We start from the raw sequence: 22,735 nt of genomic DNA, 5'->3' as shown, positions 1-22,735 counted from the left end.
CGCGAACTGGTCCCCGCGGGTCTCCCCGCACCTGGCCCCGCCCACAGAGGCCCCGCCCACAGAGGCCCCGCCCACCGAGGCCCCGCCCCGCCCCGCGAACTGGTCCCCGCGCCGCGCGGGCGGGCAGACAGGTGGAGCGGAGCCGAGCAGCGCGCCGCGCTCCCACCTGCGCTCCGACCTGCGCTCCGACCTGCGCTCCGGGCCGCACCATGGGCAACAGCGCGGGCCGCGCGGACTTCGAGTGGGTCTACACCGACCAGCCGCACACGCAGCGGCGCAAAGAGATGCTCGGTGAGCGCGGCCCGGCCCCTGCCGCGGGTGGGAACAGCCCCGCGGGGCCGGGAGGTGCGGGCCAGCGCGGCCCCGGTGCCCCGCGGGCGCTCCTCGGCCCCTGCCTCAGGGCGGGTGGGAGCGCCCCTCCTCCTCCCCCCCCCCCCGGGGACCCGGCCCGCCCGCGCGGGTCTGACACTCCTCCGGCGCCTCTGCCTCGGCCCGGGGTCCAGGGGTCCAGGGGTCCAGGGGTCCAGGGGTCCAGGGGTCCAGCATCCGAGGACCCGAGCCCGGATCGCGCGCCTCGGGAGCACGTCTCAGCTGCTGCATCCCCGCGCCGGGACGGGAGCCAGTCGTGGGGCAGGGACGGGCGCGAGCTCGGGGCGCGGGGACGTGGCGGGGCAGGGTGTCCCCGGGGGCCCTCCGTGTGCGGGATGCGCTCGAAGGCAGGGCTCGCGGGGCGCCAGGGGCCGCTGAGCTCGGCCGGTCCGGGAGTTTTCGGGCAGGAGGAGCGCCTGGAGGGAAGCAAATGCGAAACGAGCAATATACTTAAAAAACAAAACAAACAAACAAAAACCCAAAAAAACAAACAACGAAGATATGCCAAAGGATCCCATTTGTCCGTACCGTCCTGTATTTTAACGGCCACCCCTCGCTGTCATTTAGTGTCCTGCGAAGTCATTTTTACCTACGTGGTGGCTGTCATTCAAGCCAGTGGCTCCTTTTAGACCTGGGATGTCCAGTCCCTTTGCTGGGGACGAGGGTAAAAGGGCTGGCGCCTCCAGAACGGTTTTTACTAGATGCCACCAAATCGCCCCGCAGCACCAGGCAGGCTTCCAGCAGGGCGGGCTCGCTACCCTCCCTCCTGAGAAATGGCCAGGCTATGATTTCCACACACCCTCACCTACACCTGGGGTTGGCAAACCTTTGGATCAGATTGACTAGGTGTCATGTACTATTCATTGTGTTTAATTTGCAGGTTTTGGATGATGGTTTCCAATGTTTAATTGGCCACTTTAATATTTCCTTTTTTTTCTCTTGGGTTGGTCTCTGGTTTGTTGATTGTTAGAGCTCTTTGTACAGGAGGCGTGTAACTCTTTGTCTTACGTGTTGCAAATATTTTCCCCCTTTATACCTTGTCCTTTGCTATCATAAAAGCTTTTTTTTTTACAGAAGCTTTTTTTTTTAAGATTTTATTTATTTATACATGAGAGACACACAGAGAGAGGCAGAGACACAGGCAGAGGGAGAAGCGGGCTCCCTGCGGGGAGCCCCATGTGGGGACTCGACCCTGGGATCACGCCCTGACCCAAAGGCAGACACTCAACTGCTGAGCCACCCAGGCGTGTCCCTGGAAGTTTTTTTTTTTAAAGATTTTATTTATTTATTCATGAGAGACACAGAGAGAGAGGCAGAGACACAGGCAGAAGGAGAAGCAGGCTCCCTGCGAGGAGCCCAATGCGGGACTGGATCCCAGGACCCCCGGATCACACCCTGGGCCGAAGACAGATGCTCAACCACTGAGCCACCCAGGGGCCCCGGAAGCTATTGTTTTTAAAGCATTCAAATAGATTGGCTTTTCTCTTTAGTTTTCCCTTTGGTGTCTTCCTGCCCCACTCCAAGACCGGGGAAATGTCCATCTTATTTTAAAGCTTTCAGACACCAGATGCAGTGAATGGTTAGTGCATGACTCTTCTCCACTGTGGTGCCTCCCTGGCTGGAGACCCCTGGGTGGGTTTGTGACTTCTGTGGTTTTCTGTCGTGAGGTGAACAATAACCCAGCACTGTTGTGGTCTGACCCGTGACAGTATCCTCTCCTACACCTGTGAACTTCTTGGGGTGGCTCAAAGGGGTCTTAGTGATCATCTGGTCCTGCTTCTCCCTAGAGGGCAGGTGTCTTGGCTGCTTTCCTCAGTGGGGCTGAGGCAGGGCTCCATTCCTTCCCCTCCCCTGACTGTCCCCTACCTTGCTCTTACAGGACTCACTGGGCACCTGGCCCCAGGTGGAGAAGGTAGGGAGACTTCTCCTGGCCCACAGAGCTCCTACAGGGGTCCAGACCCTCTGGGCTGCAGACTCACTTTCTGAATCTGCAAAATGGGCACAATCATCCTGTCTGGCAGAGAGGGTGCAACATGAAAAGAAGATCTTGGATGTTAAAAGGTGCTCAGTGCCGGTACCCGGCACCCCAGGACACGGAGAAAGATCTTTCTCTGAAGAAAGGAGACACGGGCCCTGAAACCAATAAAAGAAGCTTCCTGGACAGGGTGGCAGGGAAGGCTAGAAAACGTGGGGGAGAGGAGGTGATGTGGGCCAGGTTGGGGACGCACCATGATTCGGGGGCTGGCCCTCCAGGGAGCTGTGCTCATTCCCAGTTTCCACTGGGTGCTGTGGATTCCTCTGTACACGTCTGGTTTTGAACTCTTGAGCTTGGAGTGTGCCATTTTCCCTTGCTCCCCAGCATTTGACAGCTCCTGCCCTGCCTGGATGTCCTTCCTGCTCTGCCCGGCTGGCTCTTTGTTTTTGAATATTATTTTATTGAAGTGTAATTGACATACAATATTATGGTAGTAAGTTTCAGGTGCAAGTGGAGTCACCAGTGGTCACCACACAGTCACTACGGTTTCGTTGACTACCGTCCCCTTGTGTTCATAACGTTCCCATCACCCACTTTCTAACCGGAAGTTTGTATTTCTTGATCCCCTTCACCCAGCCCTGCGTGCCCCTGCCCCTGCCCCCAGGCAACCACCACCAGTCTGTACTTTGAGTCTGGATTTGGCTCGGTTTTGTCTTTTAGATTCCACCTGTAAGTGGAATCATGCAGGATTTGTCTGTGTCTGTCTGACTTACTTCACTTAGTGCAATATTCTCAGGGTCCATCCACCTTGTTACAAAATGTCACTTTCTTTTATGGCTGCGTAGTTTTTTTTTTTTAAGATTTTATTTATTTATTCATGAGAGACACAGGGAGAGAGAGAGAGAGAGAGAGAGAGAGAGAGGCAGAGACAGAGACACAAGCAGCCTCCGTGCAGGGAGCCCAACGCGGGACTCGACCCTAGGTCTCCAGGATCACACCCCGGGCCGAAGGCAGTGCTAAACCGCTGGGCCACCCGGGCTGCCCTGAGCAGTTCTTTTTTTTTTTTTAAAGATTTTATTTATTTATTCATAGAGACACAGAGAGAGAGGCAGAGGCACAGGCAGAGGGAGAAGCAGGCTCCATGCAGGGAGCCTGACGCGGGACTCGATCCCAGGTCTCCGGGATCAGACCCCAGGCTGCAGGCAGCGCTAAACCGCTGTGCCACCAGGGCTGCCCTTTTTTTTTTTTTTTTTTAATATTTTTTTTATTTATTCATGATAGACAGAGAGAGAGAGAGAGAGAGAGAGAGGCAGAGACACAGGCAAAGGGAGGAGCAGTCTCCACACAGGGAGCCTGACGCGGGACTCGATCCCGGAACTTCAGGATCTGCCCTGGACCAAAGGCAGGTGCCAAACCGCTGAGGCACCCAGGGATCCCCACCTGGGCAGTTTTTGATCATACATGTGCCACCTCTTCTTCATCCACTCATCCGTCAGTGGACACTTAGGTTGCTCCCATATCTTGGCCCTTGTACATAATGCTGCAGTGAACAGGGGGGTGCACCTATCTTTGCGAATCAGTGCTTTCGTTTTCTTTTTTTATGTTTATTTTTATTTTTTTGCTTTTGTTTTCTTTGAATAAATCCCGTGGGGTGGAATTGCTGGGTCATGGTAGGGTAGTTTTAGTTTTTTAAGGAACCTCCATACTGTTTTCCAGAGTGGCTGTACCAGCTTACATTCCCACCAACAGTGCATGAGAGTTCCGCTTTCTCCACATCCTCGCCAACACCTGTTTCTTGTGTTGATTTTAACCATTCCGACAGGTGCAAGGTGATAATCACATTGTAGTTTTGGTTTGTATTTCCATGATGATGAGTAATGTTGAGCATCTTTTCATGTGCCAGTTGGTCATTTGTATGTCTTCTATGGAAAAATGCCTGTTCAGGTTTTAACCAAATTTTTGTTGGTTTGCTATGGAGTTCATGAGTTTTTTAATATACTTTGGATACTAACCCTTCATAGGGTATGTGATTTGTAGATTGCTTCACCCATTCCATGGGCTGCCTTTTTGTTTTGTTGATGGTTTCCTTCGCTGTGCAAAAGTTTTTTAGCCTGATACAGCCCCATCTGTTTTATTTTTGTTTATGTTGCCTTTACTTTTGGTGTGAAATCCAGAAAAATCATTGCCAAGACCGATGTCAAGGAAAATCTTCAATCCATTTTGCGTGTATTTTTGTGCCTGGTGTAAGAAAGCGGTCCAGTCTCATTCTTCTGCATGTGGCTGTCCAGTTTTCCCAGCACCATTTACTAAAGAGACAGTCTTTTTTCCATTGCATATTCCTGCCTCCTTTGTTGTAAATCAATTGACCATATGCGTGTGGGTTTATTTCTGGGTTCTGTATTCTGTTCCATTCATCTCTGTGTTTATTTGTACGCAAACTTACACTGTTTTGATTACTGCAGCTTTTTTTTTTTTAAGAATTTATTTATTTATTCATGAGACACACAGAGAAAGGCAGAGACACAGGCAGAGGGAGAAGCAGGCTCCCTGTGGGGAGCCTGATTCAGACCCCAGGATCCCGACCTAAGCTGAAGGCAGACACTCAACCACTGAGCCAAGCAGGCTCCCTGATTACTGCAGCTTCGTAGTATAGTTTGAAATCCAGGAGCCGTGATACATTTTTTTTTTCCCTCAAGATTGCTTTGGCTATTCATGGTCTTTTATGGTTCCACAGACATTTTAGAATTATTTGTTCTAGTTCTGTGAAAAATGCCATTGACATTTTGTTAGGGCTCTCTCTCCCATTTCCTGCAGGAAGGCACCCTGGCCGCCCTCCTGGACTTTGGCCTCCACTGGGTGAGGGCATTCCTCTGGGACTTCCTTCCATGGCTCCAACCCATCAAAGTTCTTATCTCTCTGGGGCTGGTTGCAGGGGTCTAGAGCTCGGCTGTGGAGCTCATCTCCTAGCAAGTGCCTTAATGCTCACTCATTAGCCGTGTGACACTGGGCAGGTCAATCATCAGATGAGCAAATTGAGGCTTGGTTGAGTTAAAAGGGGTTATTATTCCTTACAGAGTTGTGTGGATTAAATGAGGTGATGTTAAGTGCTTAGCCTCTCACACAATAAATGTTACAATAAACGTGAGCTACGATGATAAATATTACCTCTAGCAGGTAGTCCCGAGTTCTCCCCAAGGACAGGGAATGCCTCTCCGCCTCTCCGGCTGCTTGTGCTTGAGGATGTGCTCAGGGCCCCACCTAGGTGGCTGCTGGAGCTCCTGCCAAGCCTCTGGGGGCCAGTGGATGCTCAATAAAGATCCTAATCTGGGAGGAAGTCAGAACCCAGGAAGCCCTTGCACAGGGCTGGCTGCAGTTGCTCTGGGGGCAGAACCAAAGTCCATCTCCAGCTCCTGCCTAAATGGAGACGTGCTCCCCAGGGCCCAGGGTCCCGAGTAAATGGAGACCCACGCAAACCCCTAAGAGCCGTGTCTGCCAGGCCGAGGCTGAGCCTCCCTGTCCTTTGAAGGCAAGAGCTACGAGGACTGTGATCCCAGGGCAGGGCAGGGCAGGGCCCAAGCCAGGCGTGGCAGTGGAAAGAAGCAGGCTTTGGGTTTGTCTTTAAAAACAAATAGCTTTGTGATTTTTTTTCCCCCTTATGAAAACAGGGCACACACATGGTAAAACAAAACAAAACACACAAAAATTCAAATAATCAAAGGAAAACAAAAGAGGAAACAAGGAAGTAAGACTCTTGGCAATTGTTGGATTATTTGCTTAGGAAAGGCCCCTGCTGGGGCTTTCTCAGGGGCAAGCGGTCAAATCCAGAACCGAACTGGCTGAGGCTCTCAGGGGGATTTGTGAACTCGCCCCACCCAGCCACAGGGATGCTGGCCCCTGGTCCCTGCCACCACTGGTTCGTGGCCTCCTCCCTGCCGGGCAGGCTGCACCAGTGCGGGCTTGTGTCCACCCGACTGACAATCCACAGGAGGAAGAGAGCCGCCTCCCTCGCCTCCTGACCCCGGGAGCATGACCTCCCCTTGAGCCACTAATCTCTGGCTGGAGCTGTGAGTCCTATGGCTGGTCAGAGGACGGGGGGCTGCGGTGGGCAAACCTCCCAGTGTCACGTGGTCAGGGCACAGAGGAGTGGCTCTCCAAGAAAAGGAAGGGGTGCCGTGACCCTGAGTGTGTGGGGAGGGATGGCTGTACGGTGCCCAGTGGCACAGACCGCAGGTGATCACTGAGGGGTTACTCCTGGACCCTCTTTGACCTGCTTGTGTCCCCTTCTGCTGAAATCCTCCAAAGGCTTCCCTTTCTAAAAAAAAAAAAAAAAAATCTCACCTCTGCCCTGACCTCTGGGGCACCCCCATCTCTGGCCCCCACCCTTTCTCCCCACCTTTTGTTCTCTAGCCACTTTGTGAAAGGCACCCCATCTGCCCAGTCCCCTCTACATGGCTTTTGCAAATGCTGTTCCCTCTGCTGGAATTCTTTTCCCCTATTCTTCAGGTACCAACTCTATGTATCCTCCAGGTTCTGCCTAAATGTCCTTTTAGGAACACTCTCTAACAACACACACCCGGTATTATGCTGCTACTCTCTGGAGGGAACACCCCCCCCCTCCAATTTGCAAACTGGCATTTGGCAATTTCTGCAAATCTACCGTGGCCGATTTCAAGCTACCAACATGCATCGCCGAGCACGGATTTGGGAAGGGAGGAGTGCGGGCAGGGTGGCCTGCCGTGCTCCCCGCCAGCTCCCAGCTCCAGGGTCCTCCCTCACCCCCCTGCAGGGTGCTTTTGCCTCCTAGCCCTGGCCTCTGTGCACCTGCGGGCACCTGTGGGGTGACTGCGTTTGGTCTCCCATGTCCCATCCAGCACGCGCCCCTTGCCCCCCAGCTCGACTCTGAGCCTCCTGAGGGCGGGGGCTCTCACCTCGTGCCGCGGCTCCCCTGGCCCGCGCTCCCCAGACTGGCCGGCGACAGGTGCACGCGCCTTTGGCGCGGCTTGTGCAAAGGCTGCCAGGAGGCCGGGCTCCCTCGTCCAGCACCCTAGCACCCAGCACCCCAGCACCCCAGACCCCTCAGCCCCGGCCTTCCCATGGGGCTCCTCCTCGCCAGCCAGGGAGCGGAGTCAACCCCACCGAACCCGCATTTCCAAGCTGCTGGGTGAGGCTGAGGATGCTTCCTCGATCTCCGGGTGACCTGTCCCCTCCTGCCCGGGCTCCTCCTCCCAGCCCAGCAGCCCTGGCTCGGACCCTGGCTCGCGCCCTTGCCCCGCCCCTGTCCCCCCAACCCTCCCCCGCCTGGTGAGGTGCTCCCGGGTCCCCCAGAGGGCCTCCTGCCCTCCCGCGTGTGGCCTTGGTGCAACCCGAGTCCCTGTCCCTGCACGCGGCGCCTGCGCAGCTGCAGCTCTGCAGCCCGCCCCCCCCCCCCCCCCCCCCCCCCCGCTTGGTTAATTTGTACCAGCTTTTATGAGGCATGATTTACATGCCCTAAAGTCCCTCATCTGGAAGGCACGGGCCAGTGACTAGGGGGAAGCCATAATGCAGTTCTGGAGTATCTTCATCGCCCGGAAGACCCCTGTGAACACATGCAGTCACCCCAACCCCGCCGCCCGGGTTCTCACACCCAGACCCCACATCCTTCGGGTTTCGGCTCTGATGTTGCAGACGTGTGTCTCTCTCCTGGGCCGCCGGCGGGCGGGGGGAGGTGGGGGGAGACACGCTGTGTTGGCACCCCAGGAGGGGACCCCCCCCCCCCCCCCCCGCCGTGCAGCCTGGGAACCCCTCCCTCCTCTGCGACTGGGGCCTGGCTGCCAGAGGTTCTCAGCAAATATTTGTCGCTGAACAAAAAGCAGGTTTAGTGAGAGGTGGTGAGGAGGCGGGTAGAGTGGCTTCCGACGGCACTTTGGGCCACTTTCCAAGTGTTCTGCCTCGAACTGGGTACCCGCCCCCGTGCCTCCCACTGACCAGTCGGGGTTAGGCAAAGGAAGCAGGTGGGGGGTGGGGGCGCTGCGCAAGGGAAGGCCGCTGAGCTGGGCAGGGCTGCAAGCAAGCCCTTTAGGAAGGAGGGGATTAAGAGGCTTTAGGTGCCTTTGTTGGGAGAGTCGTCAGTTTACTCAACAGTGGGTGGGGAATGTGAGGGAAGGAGCCCAGGATGCAGGTGGGCAGCTGCTGTGTGCGATGGAATGTTCTGGATGGGAGCACACAGGTGATGAGCAGCAATGACAAGGACCTCCCCATAGCTATCTAGGCTGTCACACGATGACATTTGGCCTCTTTGGAGAGGTGGTAGGAGGATGCAGTCCCAGCTGGTGCCAGGCCCGGGGGCACGGAAGGGTCCAGCGTGTTGGTGGAAAGAAGCCCCGTGTGGTCCCGGGGCCCCCAGCCAGAGTCCCGCGGTTGGCAGGGGAGGGCAGAAGGCCTGCCTCTGGGACGAGCAGCCCGGTGCTCGGCCTTGGGGCCCCCTTGGCTGCCTGTGGGAGGCAAGGGCCCAGCAGCCTCCCTGGCCAGCTGCCTGCTTCGGCCTTCCCTCCCCCTGGCGGCTGTCAGAGTTTGGGGATGCCCCGGTATCCATGGGGAGTCTGTTCCCAGGACGGGGGTGCGGGCACTGGGGGTCCAGGGCCCACCGTCCTGCTCTGCGCCCTGCCTCCTATGAGCAGGTCTGTCGTGGGTGGATCCCCGTGATGCATGGAAGTGAACAGCTCTGCGAGCGGAGCCTCCCCACGCCCGGGGCCCCGGGGCACCTCCACCTGCCCACAGCCCGAGGGCCCTCAGAACCAACACCTTCCAGGGTGAGGACGAGAAGCGGGCCAGAGAGGGCCGGGACGTGCCCGAGGGCACCCCGCAGCGGGGCTGGGCGGGGCTGCGAGCAGGGCTCCGGTCCGGACCCAGGATTTTCTCTGGGTGCCTTGCCCTGGTGACCTCCTGGCTCGGCCGGGAGCGGCTCCCCTGGGGCCTGCTTTCCGGGCTCTGGGCGGGGGTGTGTGTGTGTGTGTGTGTGTGTGTGTGTGTGTGTGTCTCACCTCGTGGTAGCAATCCCCCTCCCGGGCAGGGTGGCGACAGCTGAGTGACAGCGTGTCAGACCCACGCGGAGCGCCCATGGCCTGCGCAGCCCTCACCGGGCCTGGCGCCCGGGTTCCCGAGGTTGGCCTCGCCCTGCTGCCGCGGGCTCCTCCCGGGCCTCCCCGGACCTCAGACCCTCCTTGCGCGGCAGGGCCTGGGCAGCGCCACGTCCACCGATGGCTGGTGGTGGCAGTGCATTGCCACGGCCGGGGGGACGCTTGCACGGCTCTGTCTCTGGTCCCAGGTGGCCGTCCTGCTGGGCTCTTCGCTGCGTGTCCTGGCCCAGCTACTGCGTCCCTGAGCCGGGGGCCTGAAGCGGCCCGGCACCCCCAGCATCAGCCGGGGACCCCGCAGCGGGGCCGGGCTTGGGTGTCCAGCCGCGGCTGGGGCTCCTCGGGGGGCTCCCGGGGAGTGTGTGGTCCTCTCCCTCCTCTTCGGGGATCCCCGTCTCTGGGGCCCAGAGAAGCCGGGCCGGGAGCCGTGGGTTTGTCGGGTCAGCACCCCGTTGCCCGCCCCAGGGCCCCTGGCCCAGCATCTCTGTCCTGTCCTCTGCCATCCCTGGTGCCTTCCTCTTTCCCGTCTTACCACTGCCCTCCCCCGTGCCCGCACTCAGCCTGCCCCCCACCTCCTGCCCCCCGCTGCCCCCTGGCACTGGCTGTGCTGGAACCGCCCCTGTCAGGCCCTCATGACCTTGCCAAGTCCAGTGGGGCCCCTGCCTGGTCTTCCTGTCCCTGACCCTCCTGGGCCCCAGCAGCTAGACACCTCGAGCCCTCGGCTGCTGTTCCCTGTCCCTGCTGTGCCTAGTGGCCTCTGCTTCTGGACTGAGTGGCCGGCGGTCCCCAGAGCATCTCCCCTGGGACGTCCCCCAGGCCTCCCCCCTCCCCTGGAACCAAGAAGCTCTGGAACTGAAAAGTTAGACATTTATTGTTTTCCTTGAGTGGGGATTGACTTTTCTCCCAGTGGGCAGGCCCAGAGTGGCTCCTCTCCTAAGACGGGGCGTCCCTGGGGAGTTTGGGAACAAGATGGATGAGGCCTGCCCCCATACCCCCTCCCAGGTAGGGCCACACAGTGCCCGTCCCTGCTCCCAGGCTCTGGTCCCTGAAGGCCCGGGGTGTTCGGTGAGGCCTGCCAGCCGTGCCACCTCCGGAATCTGCGGGGCTCCCAGCTCCTGGGCACCATCTCTGGGCCCTTCTAGTGTCCTGCCCCTCATCTGCTTTCAGCCAAGGGCCCTGGGCTCTGCCTCCTGCCCCCCCCCCCGCCGCCCCCAGGCCACTGGGCCCTCCCCCCTGCTCCTTGGCCCAAGAAGTGCCACACGCAGCGTGGAGGTGAGCTGGGGCGAATGTGCCCTGGTCAGCTGGGAGCCATCCCCCCTGCGCCGCCTGCAGTCCGGCTTGGACACGGGCCCCGTTTTTCACTGCTGCCAGCAGGATGGCTGGGCCCAGTGACCCTCGCGGCCTGTGCTCGCAGGTCAAAGCAGGCCGGGCCAGATGGGCCTCACGGGTAGCACCCAGCGCCCCGAAGATCAGGAGTAGGAGGTCCTCACCCCTCCCGGCTAACCAGGAGTAAAACAGCTCGCAGGGCCCAGAGCCATGGTCCCAGCCTCGCCGAAGCCCAGAGGGGCAGGCGGGACCGTCATCCCCATCTCTCAAGGTGGAGACAAGGGTGGGAGGCCGTGTGGCCACCCGAGCTGGGAAACTGTTAGGAAAAGGAAGAAGGTGCAGCCGGGGTGGGGCCTCGGCTGGGGGGTCCCCCTTTGCTCTCCACAGGTAGGACTTACTATCTTGGGTTGACAGATGGGACGCCTGGGGCCCATCATCCAAGGTCATAGCTTCCTCCGAGGCACACGGGGGTGGCCTGTTTGCATCCCAGAGCTGGGGTCCCACTGCCTCAGAGCTTGCCTGGCTGCTCACCTGTTGCAGGTGTGGCCTGCCCCGCCCTCCCGCCCCAGCCATGGCCTCCTTCCAAGGGGAAGCATGGGAACCAGCCCTGCAGAAGCGGGTGACCTCCAGCTCCCCGGGTCTTCCTCTAGGTGTGCCTCGGCAGGTGAGGGCCAGGCTCCTGGGTGCCCCAGGGGAAGGCTGAAGCCCAGGGGCTGCCCCTGATGAGAGGGAGGCTGGTGGACCCATGGTCCCAACTGTGACCTGTGGTCCCAACTTGACACCCAGGTGTGCAAAGGTCAGGGGGCCCGTGTACACGGTTTCCCTGGCCCTGGACTGTGAGTGAGCGCATTCCTGATGTGCAAGGTGGCCAGCGCTTCCTTGTCGCCTTGGCCATCGTGAAGTCATTCTTCTGCTCCACTTCACCCTGGCTGCTGGATTCCCACCTCCCCGGCCCCCCAGGTCCCTGCTGGAAGCACCTCTCTTCCCAGGCAATACGGGCCTACTTTCTGAAGTGTCCCCTCTCACTCAGACCCCCGTTTTGGGGAAGGAACAAGATGGGATGAGGCCTGCCCCCATACCCCCTCCCAAGTGGGGCCCACACGGTGCCCGTCCTGCTCCCAGGCTCTGGTCCTTTTGTCTCTTGCCCCACCTGGTGGGATGACACTAGGTAGGTGCCGTGCTGGTGGGCCGTGGGGGCCCTTGGGGACAGGCGGGCTGTGAGTGGCCCTGGGCCCTGGGCCGGGTACTGGAGTCCTCACGGTTCCCGCATCCCCTGCTCAGCTGCCCTGAGTGTCCTTGGGCTGTGGGGACAGACGGCCATAAACTGGGGGGCTTCGAACCACACACACATATCTTCTTACAGTTCTGGAGGTGGAAGTGTGACTTGGGGTTTCACTGGGGCTGAAGTCAGGGTGTTGCAGGGCCATGCTCCTGGGCTTGGGGGAGGATTTTTTGTTTTTGAAGATTTTATTTATTCATAAATAAAAGACGCACAGAGAGACATACAGAGAGAGGCAGAGACGCAGGCAGAGGGAGAAGCAGGCTCCCTGCGGGGAGCCTGATGTGGGACTTGATCCTGGGACCCTGGGATCACGACCTGAGCCGAAGGCAGATGCTCAACCACTGAGCCACCCAGGGGTCCTGGAGGATCTGTTTCCAGGCCTTTCCAGCTTTGCAGGCACCTGCAGTCCTGGGCTTGTGGCCCCTCCTCCACCTCCACCTCCACCTCCACCTCCACCTTCTGGGGCCCCAGGGCCCCCTCTCCTGCCCGTGGTTCACCGTGACACCGGGCCACCTGGATAATCTAGGCCATCCTCCCGGCGTGAGGTCAGCCGCGAGCACCCCGGCTGCCCTGTGCGGCCTTGGTTCCCACTGCCTCAGAGCCTCCTTGGTTATGGGGTTGGGACGTGCACGTCTTTGGGGGCACCGTTATCCGGCCCGCCCCCTGCCGTATCTCTCCCCACTCTGTGAACAGGCTCTCCTGGCTCCACGTGGCACCCCGAGTGTTCCAGGCCTCCCACGGTGGGAGGTGACTGTGCGGCAGCCAGGTCCCGTCCCGTGATGCGGGCACCCCGCCAGCGGCCACTGTGCAACATGGCAGGCCCGGGGGCGAGCCGATCGCCTGGTGCTGTCCCCTTGCTGTCCCCGGGGCCTGTTGACACAGCTGCCGCGTCCCGGGTCCTGCCTCTTCTCGCCGTCATCCCGCAGCCGCCGCCGGCCTGTCCCGGGCCTTGCCTGTCGGGCCTGCCGGTGACCCTGGCCGTGGTTTGGACGCCGAGGCTCGCGGCTGAGCTGACCGGGGGTTTACTTAGACTTTTCTCTTTTGTTTTTGACTTTTTTCTTAACTGTGGTAAAATACACAACATACAGCTCACACTGGGACTGCGTGAAGTGTCCGATTTGATGGCATTCACAGCGTCGCGCACTGTGGCTATTTTTCTTAAAAAAATTTTTTTTTTAAGTTTTTATGTATTAGGGTGGCCAGGTGGCTCAGTTGGTTGAGCATCTGCCCTCGGCTCAGGGCGTGATCCTGGGGTCCTGGGATGGAGCCCTGCATTGGGGTCCCTGCTCTGCAGGGATCCTATTTCTCCCCTTCCCTCTGCCTGCAGCTTCCCCTGCTCGTGCTCCCTCTCTGTCAAATAAATAAAATCTTTAAAAAAATTTTATTTATTTATTTATTCATGAGACACAGAGACAGGCAGAGACACAGGCAGAGGGAGAAGCAGGCTCCCTGCAGGGAGCCTGATGAAGGACTCGATCCCAGGACCCCAAGATCACGACCTGAACTGGAGGCAGATGTTTGACCGACTGAGCCACCTGGGCGCCCCTGTTTGTGGCTGTTTCTAAAACCTTCTCAGGGCTCCAAATAGACCCGTTCCCAGCCCCCCCCGCTGACCCCTCTTTTCCATCTCTGTGAACCCCCTGCTCCCCACACCTCATCCAGCGCCGTCCTACACCGCGTGGCCTTCGCTGCTGGCTTCTTTCACTTGGTGTCGTGTCTTCAAGGCCCATCCGTGTGTAGCCTGTGTCAGCACCTCCTTCCTTCTAAACAAATGGTTTCTGGGAGCCGGTCGTTTACTTGAGAGTCGGTTTCAGGCAGCAGGAGTAGGGTGTCGGCATTGTGAAACAGGGACGGTGGAAAATTCAATGTAGAAATGTTTTTTATTGAGGTGTAATTATATAGAATGTGGTCTTAGTTTCGGGTGCATGACTCGGTCTGTATTGCAACATGATCGCCGCCGTAATTCTACTGAGCGTCCATCACCGTACATAGTTATAAAAACTTCCGTTCTTGAGTTCTTGGATGAGAAAACTTTTTTTTTAAAGATTTTATTTATTTATTCATGAGAGATACACACAGAGAGGCAGAGACACAGGCAGAGGAGAAGCAGGCTCCATGCGGGGAGCCTGATGTGGGACTTGATCCCAGGACCCTGGGATCATGACCTGAGCCCAAGGCCACCCAGGTGCCCTGGATGAAAAACTTTTTTTTTTTAAGGATTTTATTATTTTATTTACTCATGAGAGACACAGGGTGAGCGAGAGAGAGGCAGAAGGAGAAGCAGGCTCCATGCAGGGAGCCCGACACGGGACTCGATCCCGGGTCTCCAGGACTGGCCCTGGGCTGCAGGCGGCGCTAAACTGCTGTGCCACCGGGGCTGCCCGGATGAAAAACTTCTTGATGAGAACTTTTAAGATCTACTTTTTAATTTTTTTAAAGCTTTATTTATTCATGAGAGACACACAGAGAGAGAGAGAGAGAGAGGCAGAGACACAGGCAGAGGGAGAAGCAGGCTCCATGCAGGTAGCCCGACGTGGGACTCGATCCCGGGTCCCCAGGATCAGGCCTTGGGCTGAAGGTGGCGCTAAACTGCTGAGCCACCGGGGCTGCCCAAGATCTACTTTTTAAAAAAAAAGTTTATTTACTTAGAGCAAGAGAGCGAGTGTGCATGCACAAGAGTGGGGGGATGGGCAGAGGAAGAGAGAACATCAAGCAGACGCCCCACTGAACGTGGAGCCCAACGTGAGGCTCGATCTCACGACCCGAGATCGTGACCTGAGCTGAAACCAAGAGTCACTCAACCAGCTGAGCCACCGCGCGTCCCCAACATAGTATTCGTAACTGTAGTCATCGTGCTGTACGTTACCCCCCGGGACTTCATTATGTTTTGGCTGGAAGTTTTGTTCTTTTTTGTGGTTGAATCCGATTCTGTTGTGTGGACAGAGCACGTTTCGGTTATCTGGTCACCTGTGGATGGACACTGGGGTTGGTTTCAGCTTTTGGCCGCTGCAAACAACCTGACGAACCCTGGGGTACAAGGATCTGTGTGTGTCCCCGATGTAAAGTCCTTTGGGTGCACACCTAGAGGTGAAGTTGCTGGGGCGTATGGGATTCTACATCTAACCTTTCGAGGAGCGGCCAAGTGGTCTCCCGCTTGGTCTCTCTCCTGCATCCCCGCCCGCCGCGTCCAGAGGGCTCCAGTGTCTCCGGAGCCTCGCCCACACTTGCTGCTGATGTTGAACCTGCCCATCCTGGTGGGGTGAAGCGGCATCTCATTTGTGGCTTTAGCTTGCATTTCCCTGGTGACTAATGATGTTGGCATCTTTTCACGTGCTTCGTGGCCAGTTGCACGTCTTGGGACACACGTCTATTCAAGTCCTCTGCCCATTTACTTGGGTTGTTCATCGTCTTTGTTGTCGAGTCGTAGGGAATCTCTGTGTATTCTGGATGTTAAACCCGCACCCGCCCAGGGTGAGGACTTGAACCCGCTCTGAGCTGCTCCTCCCAGGCCCCTGTGCTCCCCGGTGAGTGGGGCTGAGGACTGTCCCCCGGGCCGTGGCTTCCTTGGTTCTCTGCTCGTGCTGTGACCACCGTCCTGGTGGGGTCCCTGGCCGAGCCGCAGGGAGAGGGCCTCCGGGACCCAAGGGCCCGGGTGGCTTTGTCAGCTTGGAGGCCCGGGGGCTGGCGCTGTCCCAGGCCGGAGGTGGCCCCTGTGTGCAGGAGGAGGGCAGCTGCCGGGGGAGCCCCGGTCCTGTCCGCCGGCCTGGCTGCTGGGGATTCCGACCCCACGTCCGCCACCCGCAGGCTGTCCTTAGGGCCGTGGAGAGCCGCTGCTCGCTGGGGCAGAGCCCCAACCACCGGGGCTGCCAGATGAGGCGAAGGCTTGGGGGCGCTGGTGGGGGATTCTGCTGGCTTCCGGGCAGAGGCGGCCGGCGGTTCTGGGACTTGAGAGCCCCAGCTCGCCGCGGCATCTCCAGCAGACGTGGGCTCTGCCGTCCCGGAGCTAGGATCCTTCATGGGGACAGGTACTCCGCGGAGCACATGGCACCCCTGCCATCACACACCGGGACACCGACCAACCCCAAGATGGGCTTGTGCGGTGGCAGCTCAGGCAGGAGGATTTTGAGCCTGAGTCTCCCTTCCAGACTCCCGTTGCCCCTGTTGTGTGTTTCTCCTTGCATACTCCCAGGGACAGTCGGCTCACTACCTCTGAAGCAGCCTGTTCCATTGCCGGCTGGCTCTGACAAAGTTTTGTGGGCTGGGAGGAGGGCGGAGGGCCCTGGCTGTGGGGACCTTGGGCAGCTGAGCCGAGCTGTCACATCCTTCCCTTCTGAGCACAAAGGGGAAGTGACTTCCTGGGTCAGCTGGAGGAAAGGGCCGGGCAGGATCTGCCCTTGGCCTGGCCGGTTCCGGGCCCTGTCAGTGGAGGGTGGAGGCTGCCCGAGGCTGCCCGGCCGCTCTGTGGGCGGGAGCGGGGAAGACGCTGGCGACCAGCACTGGCTTTCCCGAGGGTGCCCGGGTAAGCCCCGGGGACGTGGGCCCGGTTTCCAGGTCTGTGCCTTACGCACGGCTCTGCCTCTGAGGGCCTGGGAACCGGGGGGCAGGTGCCGCCCTGAGCGCGTGAGCACCCCTGGCCCGTCCATCCCCAGCCCTGGACACAGCACCGGACTCCTGACCCCCTCCCACCGAGCTTTCTGGACGGCACCGCCGTCCTGGCCAGGGGCACCCCCGTACCCCACTCTTGTGCTCTCCCTGCGGGGTCTGGCCTGGCTGCTTTCTGGCCGGAAGGCCGTCCCCTGCTTGGCCCACCCCCACCATCATTGTCTTTTTCTTTCCTGTAGAATAAAGTACAGAAAAGTACAAAAGATCCTGTAACGAGCAGCCCCCACCCCCCAAAATAAACGCATTCAACATTTTATCGAGCTTCCTTAGGGCTGGGCTAGGAGCGGGAACCCTGGCGACAGAGCCGGGCCCCCCGCCGCCCCCCCCCCCCCCCCCCCCCGGCCCCAGGGCGCTTACCCTGCGGTCTAGGCCGCTGCTGGGCTTCGGGCCTTAGTGTCTGTGACCCGCGGTGACACCCGCTCTTTCTTCAGGCGGGTGGCGAGGACCGCCTCCCGCCCCCCCTTTCCGGGGGCAAGGCTGTCCCTAGGCCCCCGGGGCCCTGGTGTCACGGCGGGGCTCGGGGGCTGGTGCGGGGCGCGGGGGCGCGGGGGGGCGGGGGGCCCGGCCTCACGGTCTGTCCTCGTGCCCCGCAGCCAAGTACCCGGCCATCAAGGCGCTGATGCGGCCCGACCCGCGGCTCAAGTGGACGGTGCTGGCGCTCGTGCTGGCGCAGCTGCTGGCCTGCCGCCTGGCGCGGGAGCTGCCGTGGCGCTGGCTGCTCTTCTGGGCCTACGCCTTCGGCGGCTGCGTCAACCACTCGCTGACGCTGGCCATCCACGACATCTCGCACAACGCCGCCTTCGGGTCGGGCCGCGCGGCGCACAACCGCTGGCTCGCCGTGTTCGCCAACCTGCCGGTGGGCCTGCCCTACGCCGCCTCCTTCAAGAAGTACCACGTGGACCACCACCGCTACCTGGGCGGCGACGGGCTGGACGTGGACGTGCCCACGCGCCTGGAGGGCCGGCTCTTCTGCACGCCGGCGCGCAAGCTGCTCTGGCTGGCGCTGCAGCCGCTCTTCTACTCGCTGCGGCCGCTCTGCGTGCACCCCAAGGCCCTGACCCGCATGGAGGTGCTCAACGCGCTGGTGCAGCTGGCCGCCGACGCCGCCCTCTTCGCCCTGTGGGGGCTCAAGCCCGTGGCCTACCTGCTGGCCAGCTCCCTGCTCGGCCTGGGCCTGCACCCCATCTCCGGGCACTTCGTGGCCGAGCACTACATGTTCCTCAAGGGCCACGAGACCTACTCCTACTACGGGCCCCTCAACTGGATCACCTTCAACGTGGGCTACCACGTGGAGCACCACGACTTTCCCAGCATCCCCGGCTGCAACCTGCCCCAGGTAGGCGGCGCCCCGGCGCGGGGCCACCCCCAGCCCAGCGGCCTTGCCCCCTCAGCCGCGGTCCCGCCGCGAGCGCCCGGCTGCAGGGGGAGGCGGGGGCAGCGGGGCGGGCAGGGGCTCGCGGCCGCTTTATGGTCAAGGGCACCTGGTGGACCGAGAACCAGTCGGAACCCAGCTGCGACATTAACGCTCTGCGGGCTGACGTCCTTGGGCAAACCGCTTGCCCTCTCTGTGCCTCGGCTTCCCCCTCCTTAAGCTGGGGTGGCACAGCCTTGGGGCTTGCGAAGGGCCTCCCCTCCCCGGCTCCTGCCTCCCCTGTCCCTGCTCATCTCGTCACTGCCCCGTGACCCTCGAGGGCCCCCTCATGGCACAGAGAGGACAGGGTGGGCCTCGCCCTATGTGACCAAGGGGCTTGGCCTGAGCTGCCCCCCACCCTGGGGAATTTCTGAAGGTGGGAGGAGGGAGGGGGGAGGAAGAGAAGAGGAGGAGGAGGAGCTCTGGCCGGTGCTGGTGGGTTAGAACGAGCGGAGGGGACCCCAGGCACGGGCTGGCTGGAGGGGGCATGGGGGGGGGTGTCGGAGTGTGCGTGCCTGCCGTGTGTGCAGGTGTGAGTGCTCGAGTGCACACCTGTGTGCAGATGCTTGCATGGGTGCCTGAGTGTGCCGGTGCTGGTTGCTGGCCCGTGTCCAGCCCTGGCCGTGCAGCCCCCGCGCCGTCCCCTGCCCAAGCTGCTGAGGTCCTGCGGGGTGCCGGCGCCTTCTCAGCCCCACCGCGGCCCAGCCCCCCATTATCCACACTTCACAGAGCTCAGACAGGGGGCGTCCCTGCCTCAGGAAGTAGCAGAGCCAGAGTCTGGACCCCAGGCCACGGAAACTCCTGTCGTTAGCTGGGAGCCTGTCCTGACCTCCCCCAGGCTGTCACAGGCTCCCCGCCCCCGCCCCCGCCCCCGCAGGTGGGCTGGTCACCTGCTATAAAGCGGCTGTCCTGGGCCTTCCCTGGGGGGAGAGAAGGGCGTCCCCAGCAGTCAGGTTGTATCCGTGCAGGCGCTGAGGCTGGGAGTGCTTCCCGGAGGAGGTGGGCTGGGCGTGTGGGTGCAGAGGCTGCAGGAGGCTGGGGGTGTGTGTGCGTGACACACATTCGGGGAAATGGGAAGCACCGGGCCTGGGAGGAGGGCGGCGGGGTGGGGCCTGGTGGGATCTGAGGCCAGAGGGGCTGGGGCGCAGGAGAGGGTGTGGGACGCTGCGTGACCAGCTCGGGCGGGCCCGTGGCTCAGCGGAACCCACGCCGGGCTGGGGCTCAGGAGTCCTCGGGTGCTCCCCCAGGATTCCCTCGGGGGAATGCAGGTCGGCCCACGGGGGGCTCCTGGATCAGACACTTGCACGGGCTCCAGAGGGGGAGGGTGCACTTTTAACCGCTCACCCCTGCGTGGGGCAGGGGGGCTCACAGCCTGTCGGGTGTCGCAGGCCAGCAGCCCCTCCACGTCGGGCAGCACCCAGCTGGACGTGGGAGCCCCGGGGGTGACGGGGTGTGTGTGCCTGTGTGCATGCTCACGTGCATGTGCGTGGGTGGGGGGCAGCGCGTGCCCGGGCCGCGGCCTCTGACCCTGCTCGCCCTCCCTGCAGGTGCGGAAGATTGCACCTGAGTACTACGACCACCTGCCCCAGCACCACTCGTGGGTGAAGGTGCTCTGGGATTTTGTGTTCGAGGACTCCCTGGGGCCCTACGCCAGGGTGAAGCGGGTTTGCAAGCTGGCCGAGGACGGACTGTGAGCCCCTGGTGCCCCGAGTGGACGGACCCCGCGGATCCCCGGCGGCCGGCTGCCCCGCCTTGCTCCTCTGCCGCCACCGAGCTGCTCATCACTGCCCACCCCACCCCCAGCCTAGGGCCCAGAACTGGTTTGGCCGCATTTGGTTCCCACACCCTGGCTGTGCCTGGTCTCCCAGAGCCCAGGACCACATCTGGCCTGGAGAGGCCTGGTCTGCACCTGCGAGGTCGACCCCCGGCCCGGCCCCCCTTTTCTGGGGCTCGGGGAGAGAGGCCTGGCCCTGGCCTGGGTGCTCTGTGCCCACAGTCTCCACGGAGCTGATTTTGCTGCTGTTCCCACGCCCTAAATTCAGTTCAGTGTTTGTTTCCACACCCGCAGATCAGATCATGCTTCCCAGCGGCGGTCAAGGCTCCAGCCTGGCCTCAGAAGGGGGCCCTGACTCCCCCCGACCCCGCAGGCCTCGGGGCCCTCCATGGCCACACCAGGTGGCCCTGAAGCCCCTCCTTAGCAGCCTTCCCTCTTCTCCGGCCTGGCCGAGTGCTGCAGACACTGCCCCCCTCAGCCGCACCCCTGCTCCTGCTCCACCTTGAGGCCTTGGCCTGAGGGGAGCCCTCCCGGAGCCCCGGAGGATTCAGGTTGGACAGGATGGATCTGTCTCCCTGGCCAGCTCCTCCAGGACTTGAAGAAATCTTCAGGGACAGGTGCCGCAGGCCAGATGGATGGAGGGTAGACAGGTTGGCTGGACAGACAGGTGACTGCCTGAGTGAACTATAGCTCGGGGGAGGCAGGCTGGTGTCCTTGGTGAGGACCCTGTCCTGACGGGTGGGGGCACAGCTGAGACCTCGGGAAGTCTTGTCAGCCCCTTGGCCCCAGGGGGCTGGCGGCAGGAGCAGGAGGGGCACCTGGCCCGACCACGGTAGGTGTGGCCCTGAGGCTGGGGTGCATCCCCTGGACAGGTGCAGAGGGGCTGTGCTAGCGGCCGAGGAGAGGGAGGGCTGGAGGCAGGCCTGTGGCAGCCCCGGAGACCCGGCAGGTGCTGAGCAAGGACTTCCTGCCCAGGACTGGGAGTGGCCTCCTGTGGTGCCAGGCACCCCCATCCCCAGGGCCTGTGGGGTGAGGGAAGTGTGGCTTGGCCTGGGCAGGCCCCCCACCCCCACGCAAACAGGCTGGCCTGAGTCGGGGGCTCCAGGAGCACGGCTCCTGCAGGTCACCCACCTGTCCATCACCACCTGCCAGCTCCCCCCACCCCAGACCCTAGGCAGGATTCCCGGGGCCTATGGGGGCAAACGCAGTTGGAGAGAGCAGCTGCGGACCCTGCCGCCCTGGGATACAAGCGCTGCTGGATCTGGGGCGGCCACTCTGGGGTCCGGCCTCAGGCTGCTCACCCCCAACAGGCAGAACCATCCTGCTTCCGTCTTTACGGTTGTTGGGAGCACCTGAGCAGGTGGGGTGTCCAGAGCCGGACTGGAGAACAGCGGTCGCCTGTCATCAGCCAGACTGGGGGCCCTGCCTCCTCCCCTCCCCGAGGCCCTCCCAGGACGTGTGCACGCTGCTGAGTCCCTGGGGGATGGGAGGTGGCTCAGCATTGAGGCACAGAGCCAGCCCCTGATGCTCCAGGTGTGGGCAGGACCCAGGGCCCGTCTCCGGGGGAGGTTGTGGGGGTAGGCCCCCTCAGGCTCCCCAGGCCCCTCCAGGCTCCCCCAGACCCCTCCGTCCCCCCAGGCTCACTCCCACCTTCCCGTTCAGCGCGGCCACCTGCCGAGGCCGCCTCCTTGTCCCTGCGGCTCCTGGCCAGCACGCTCGAGGGCCGTTACCCAAGGGAGCGTCCTCAGCCCGGAGGGCCCAGAGCCGTGAGAGAGGGAGCCGGAGCCCGGTGTGGACAGTAAGCGTTTATTACCACGTGGACACAGGCAGCGCAGTGCGTGGACAGATGCGCCACGCCGCTGGGGACGGCTCGCCACTGCCGGCCAGGCTGCTCACAGCATCACCTAGGAGAAAACTCGGAAACCATCTAATGAAGCGCGTGATTCGGGGAGTCCTCTATAAACCAAAAGAAATGTACACTTAAATAGGCAAATATAAAATACAAAAAAGGCGAGTAGACCTGGAGTTCTGTGTCAGGTAGAATCTAAAAAAATCCAGAAGTTGAACTTGTTTCCTCATTTTAATATTTCATCACAGGTTAAGACTTTGAAACGAAGCCCCTCCGGCTCCAGCGCGAGCTTGCGTGCGCCGTCCCCCGCCGTCGCGGGCCTGGCCTGGCGTCTCGGCGGCGGGGCCAGGCCGCTACGAGGTGCTGATCCCGCTCAGCTCCTGCCTGATGGCTGCGGGGCGGACAGGGAGGCTCAGGGCGGGCCTGTTGGTTCTCTGGCGCCCCGTCCCCGCGCCCCCGGGGGGGCCTCTGGGCTGTGCCCGGCCCCGTGTCCTGGGCGCCGCACCCAGGGGTCCCCAGGCAGCACAGCCCTGCGGGCGACCCGACCTGCCTGCCACCCCGAGCCGGTGGGGGCCTGTGAGCCGCTCGGGCAGGTGGCCCCTGGTTCCGGCAGCGGCAGCAGGTAGCGCCCGGCCTTGAGCAGGGGGACTGTCCTGGCAGCGCTGCCTCTCGTCTTCTCCCCGGCCCCCCCGACCCCACCCCTCTCCCCACACTTGGGGGAGAGCGTTTAGTACCACGTGGACACAGACACCGCAGTGCGGGGACAGATTTCACCATGACACTGGGGACAGACCCCCCTCGCCCCCGGGCCTGGAGCCAAAAGAGCCAAGTGCTGGGCACTCATCCAACCAGGGGATGCTCCTCGGAGCCCCGGCCCGTGCTGCCCCGGCCTCAGGGGAGGTCCACCCTCGAGGCAGCTTCCCCCCGGGCCTGGCCTGCGGCACCCGCCCCAGCTGCCCCCCCCCCCCCCCCCCC

At 61.4% G+C, this 22,735-nt stretch overlaps 2 protein-coding genes across 4 annotated transcripts in view; one reads left to right on the top strand and one right to left on the bottom strand.

Annotated features, from left to right (window-relative positions):
• The first annotated feature begins 122 nt into the window (after positions 1 to 122).
• Positions 123 to 21,977, top strand: DEGS2 (delta 4-desaturase, sphingolipid 2). Its single transcript, XM_038545710.1, has 3 exons — positions 123 to 291; positions 17,320 to 18,062; positions 19,685 to 21,977. Exons 1-3 carry the CDS (start codon positions 210 to 212, stop codon positions 19,829 to 19,831), a joined length of 972 nt encoding a protein of 323 aa, XP_038401638.1. The 5' UTR covers positions 123 to 209; the 3' UTR covers positions 19,832 to 21,977.
• The window catches only part of EVL (Enah/Vasp-like), a 108,984-nt gene continuing 107,950 nt past the window's right edge, over positions 21,702 to 22,735 (bottom strand). For all 3 annotated transcript variants that reach the window (XM_038545709.1, XM_038545707.1, XM_038545708.1), the window contains one exon: positions 21,702 to 22,151. In XM_038545709.1, the coding sequence (XP_038401637.1) occupies positions 22,114 to 22,151 (38 nt within the window). In that variant the 3' untranslated portion in view covers positions 21,702 to 22,113. The remainder of the gene's footprint in view (positions 22,152 to 22,735) is intronic.

Source organism: Canis lupus, chromosome 8, assembly GCF_011100685.1.
Source record: "Canis lupus familiaris isolate Mischka breed German Shepherd chromosome 8, alternate assembly UU_Cfam_GSD_1.0, whole genome shotgun sequence".
NCBI classification, from domain to species: domain Eukaryota; kingdom Metazoa; phylum Chordata; class Mammalia; order Carnivora; family Canidae; genus Canis; species Canis lupus.
The sequence above is the reverse complement of the archived record's forward strand: the minus strand, read 5'-3'. Positions and strand labels throughout refer to the sequence as shown.

What these genes read in the sequence shown, in the direction of transcription:
- DEGS2 (XM_038545710.1), top strand. Translation starts at nt 210, where the DNA reads ATGGGCAACAGCGCGGGCCGCGCGGACTTCGAGTGGGTCTACACCGAC. An exon ending in GCGGCGCAAAGAGATGCTCG is followed by an intron (nt 292 to 17,319) that starts GTGAGCGCGGCC and finishes CGTGCCCCGCAG; the next exon opens with CCAAGTACCCGGCCATCAAG. An exon ending in CCGGCTGCAACCTGCCCCAG is followed by an intron (nt 18,063 to 19,684) that starts GTAGGCGGCGCC and finishes CCCTCCCTGCAG; the next exon opens with GTGCGGAAGATTGCACCTGA.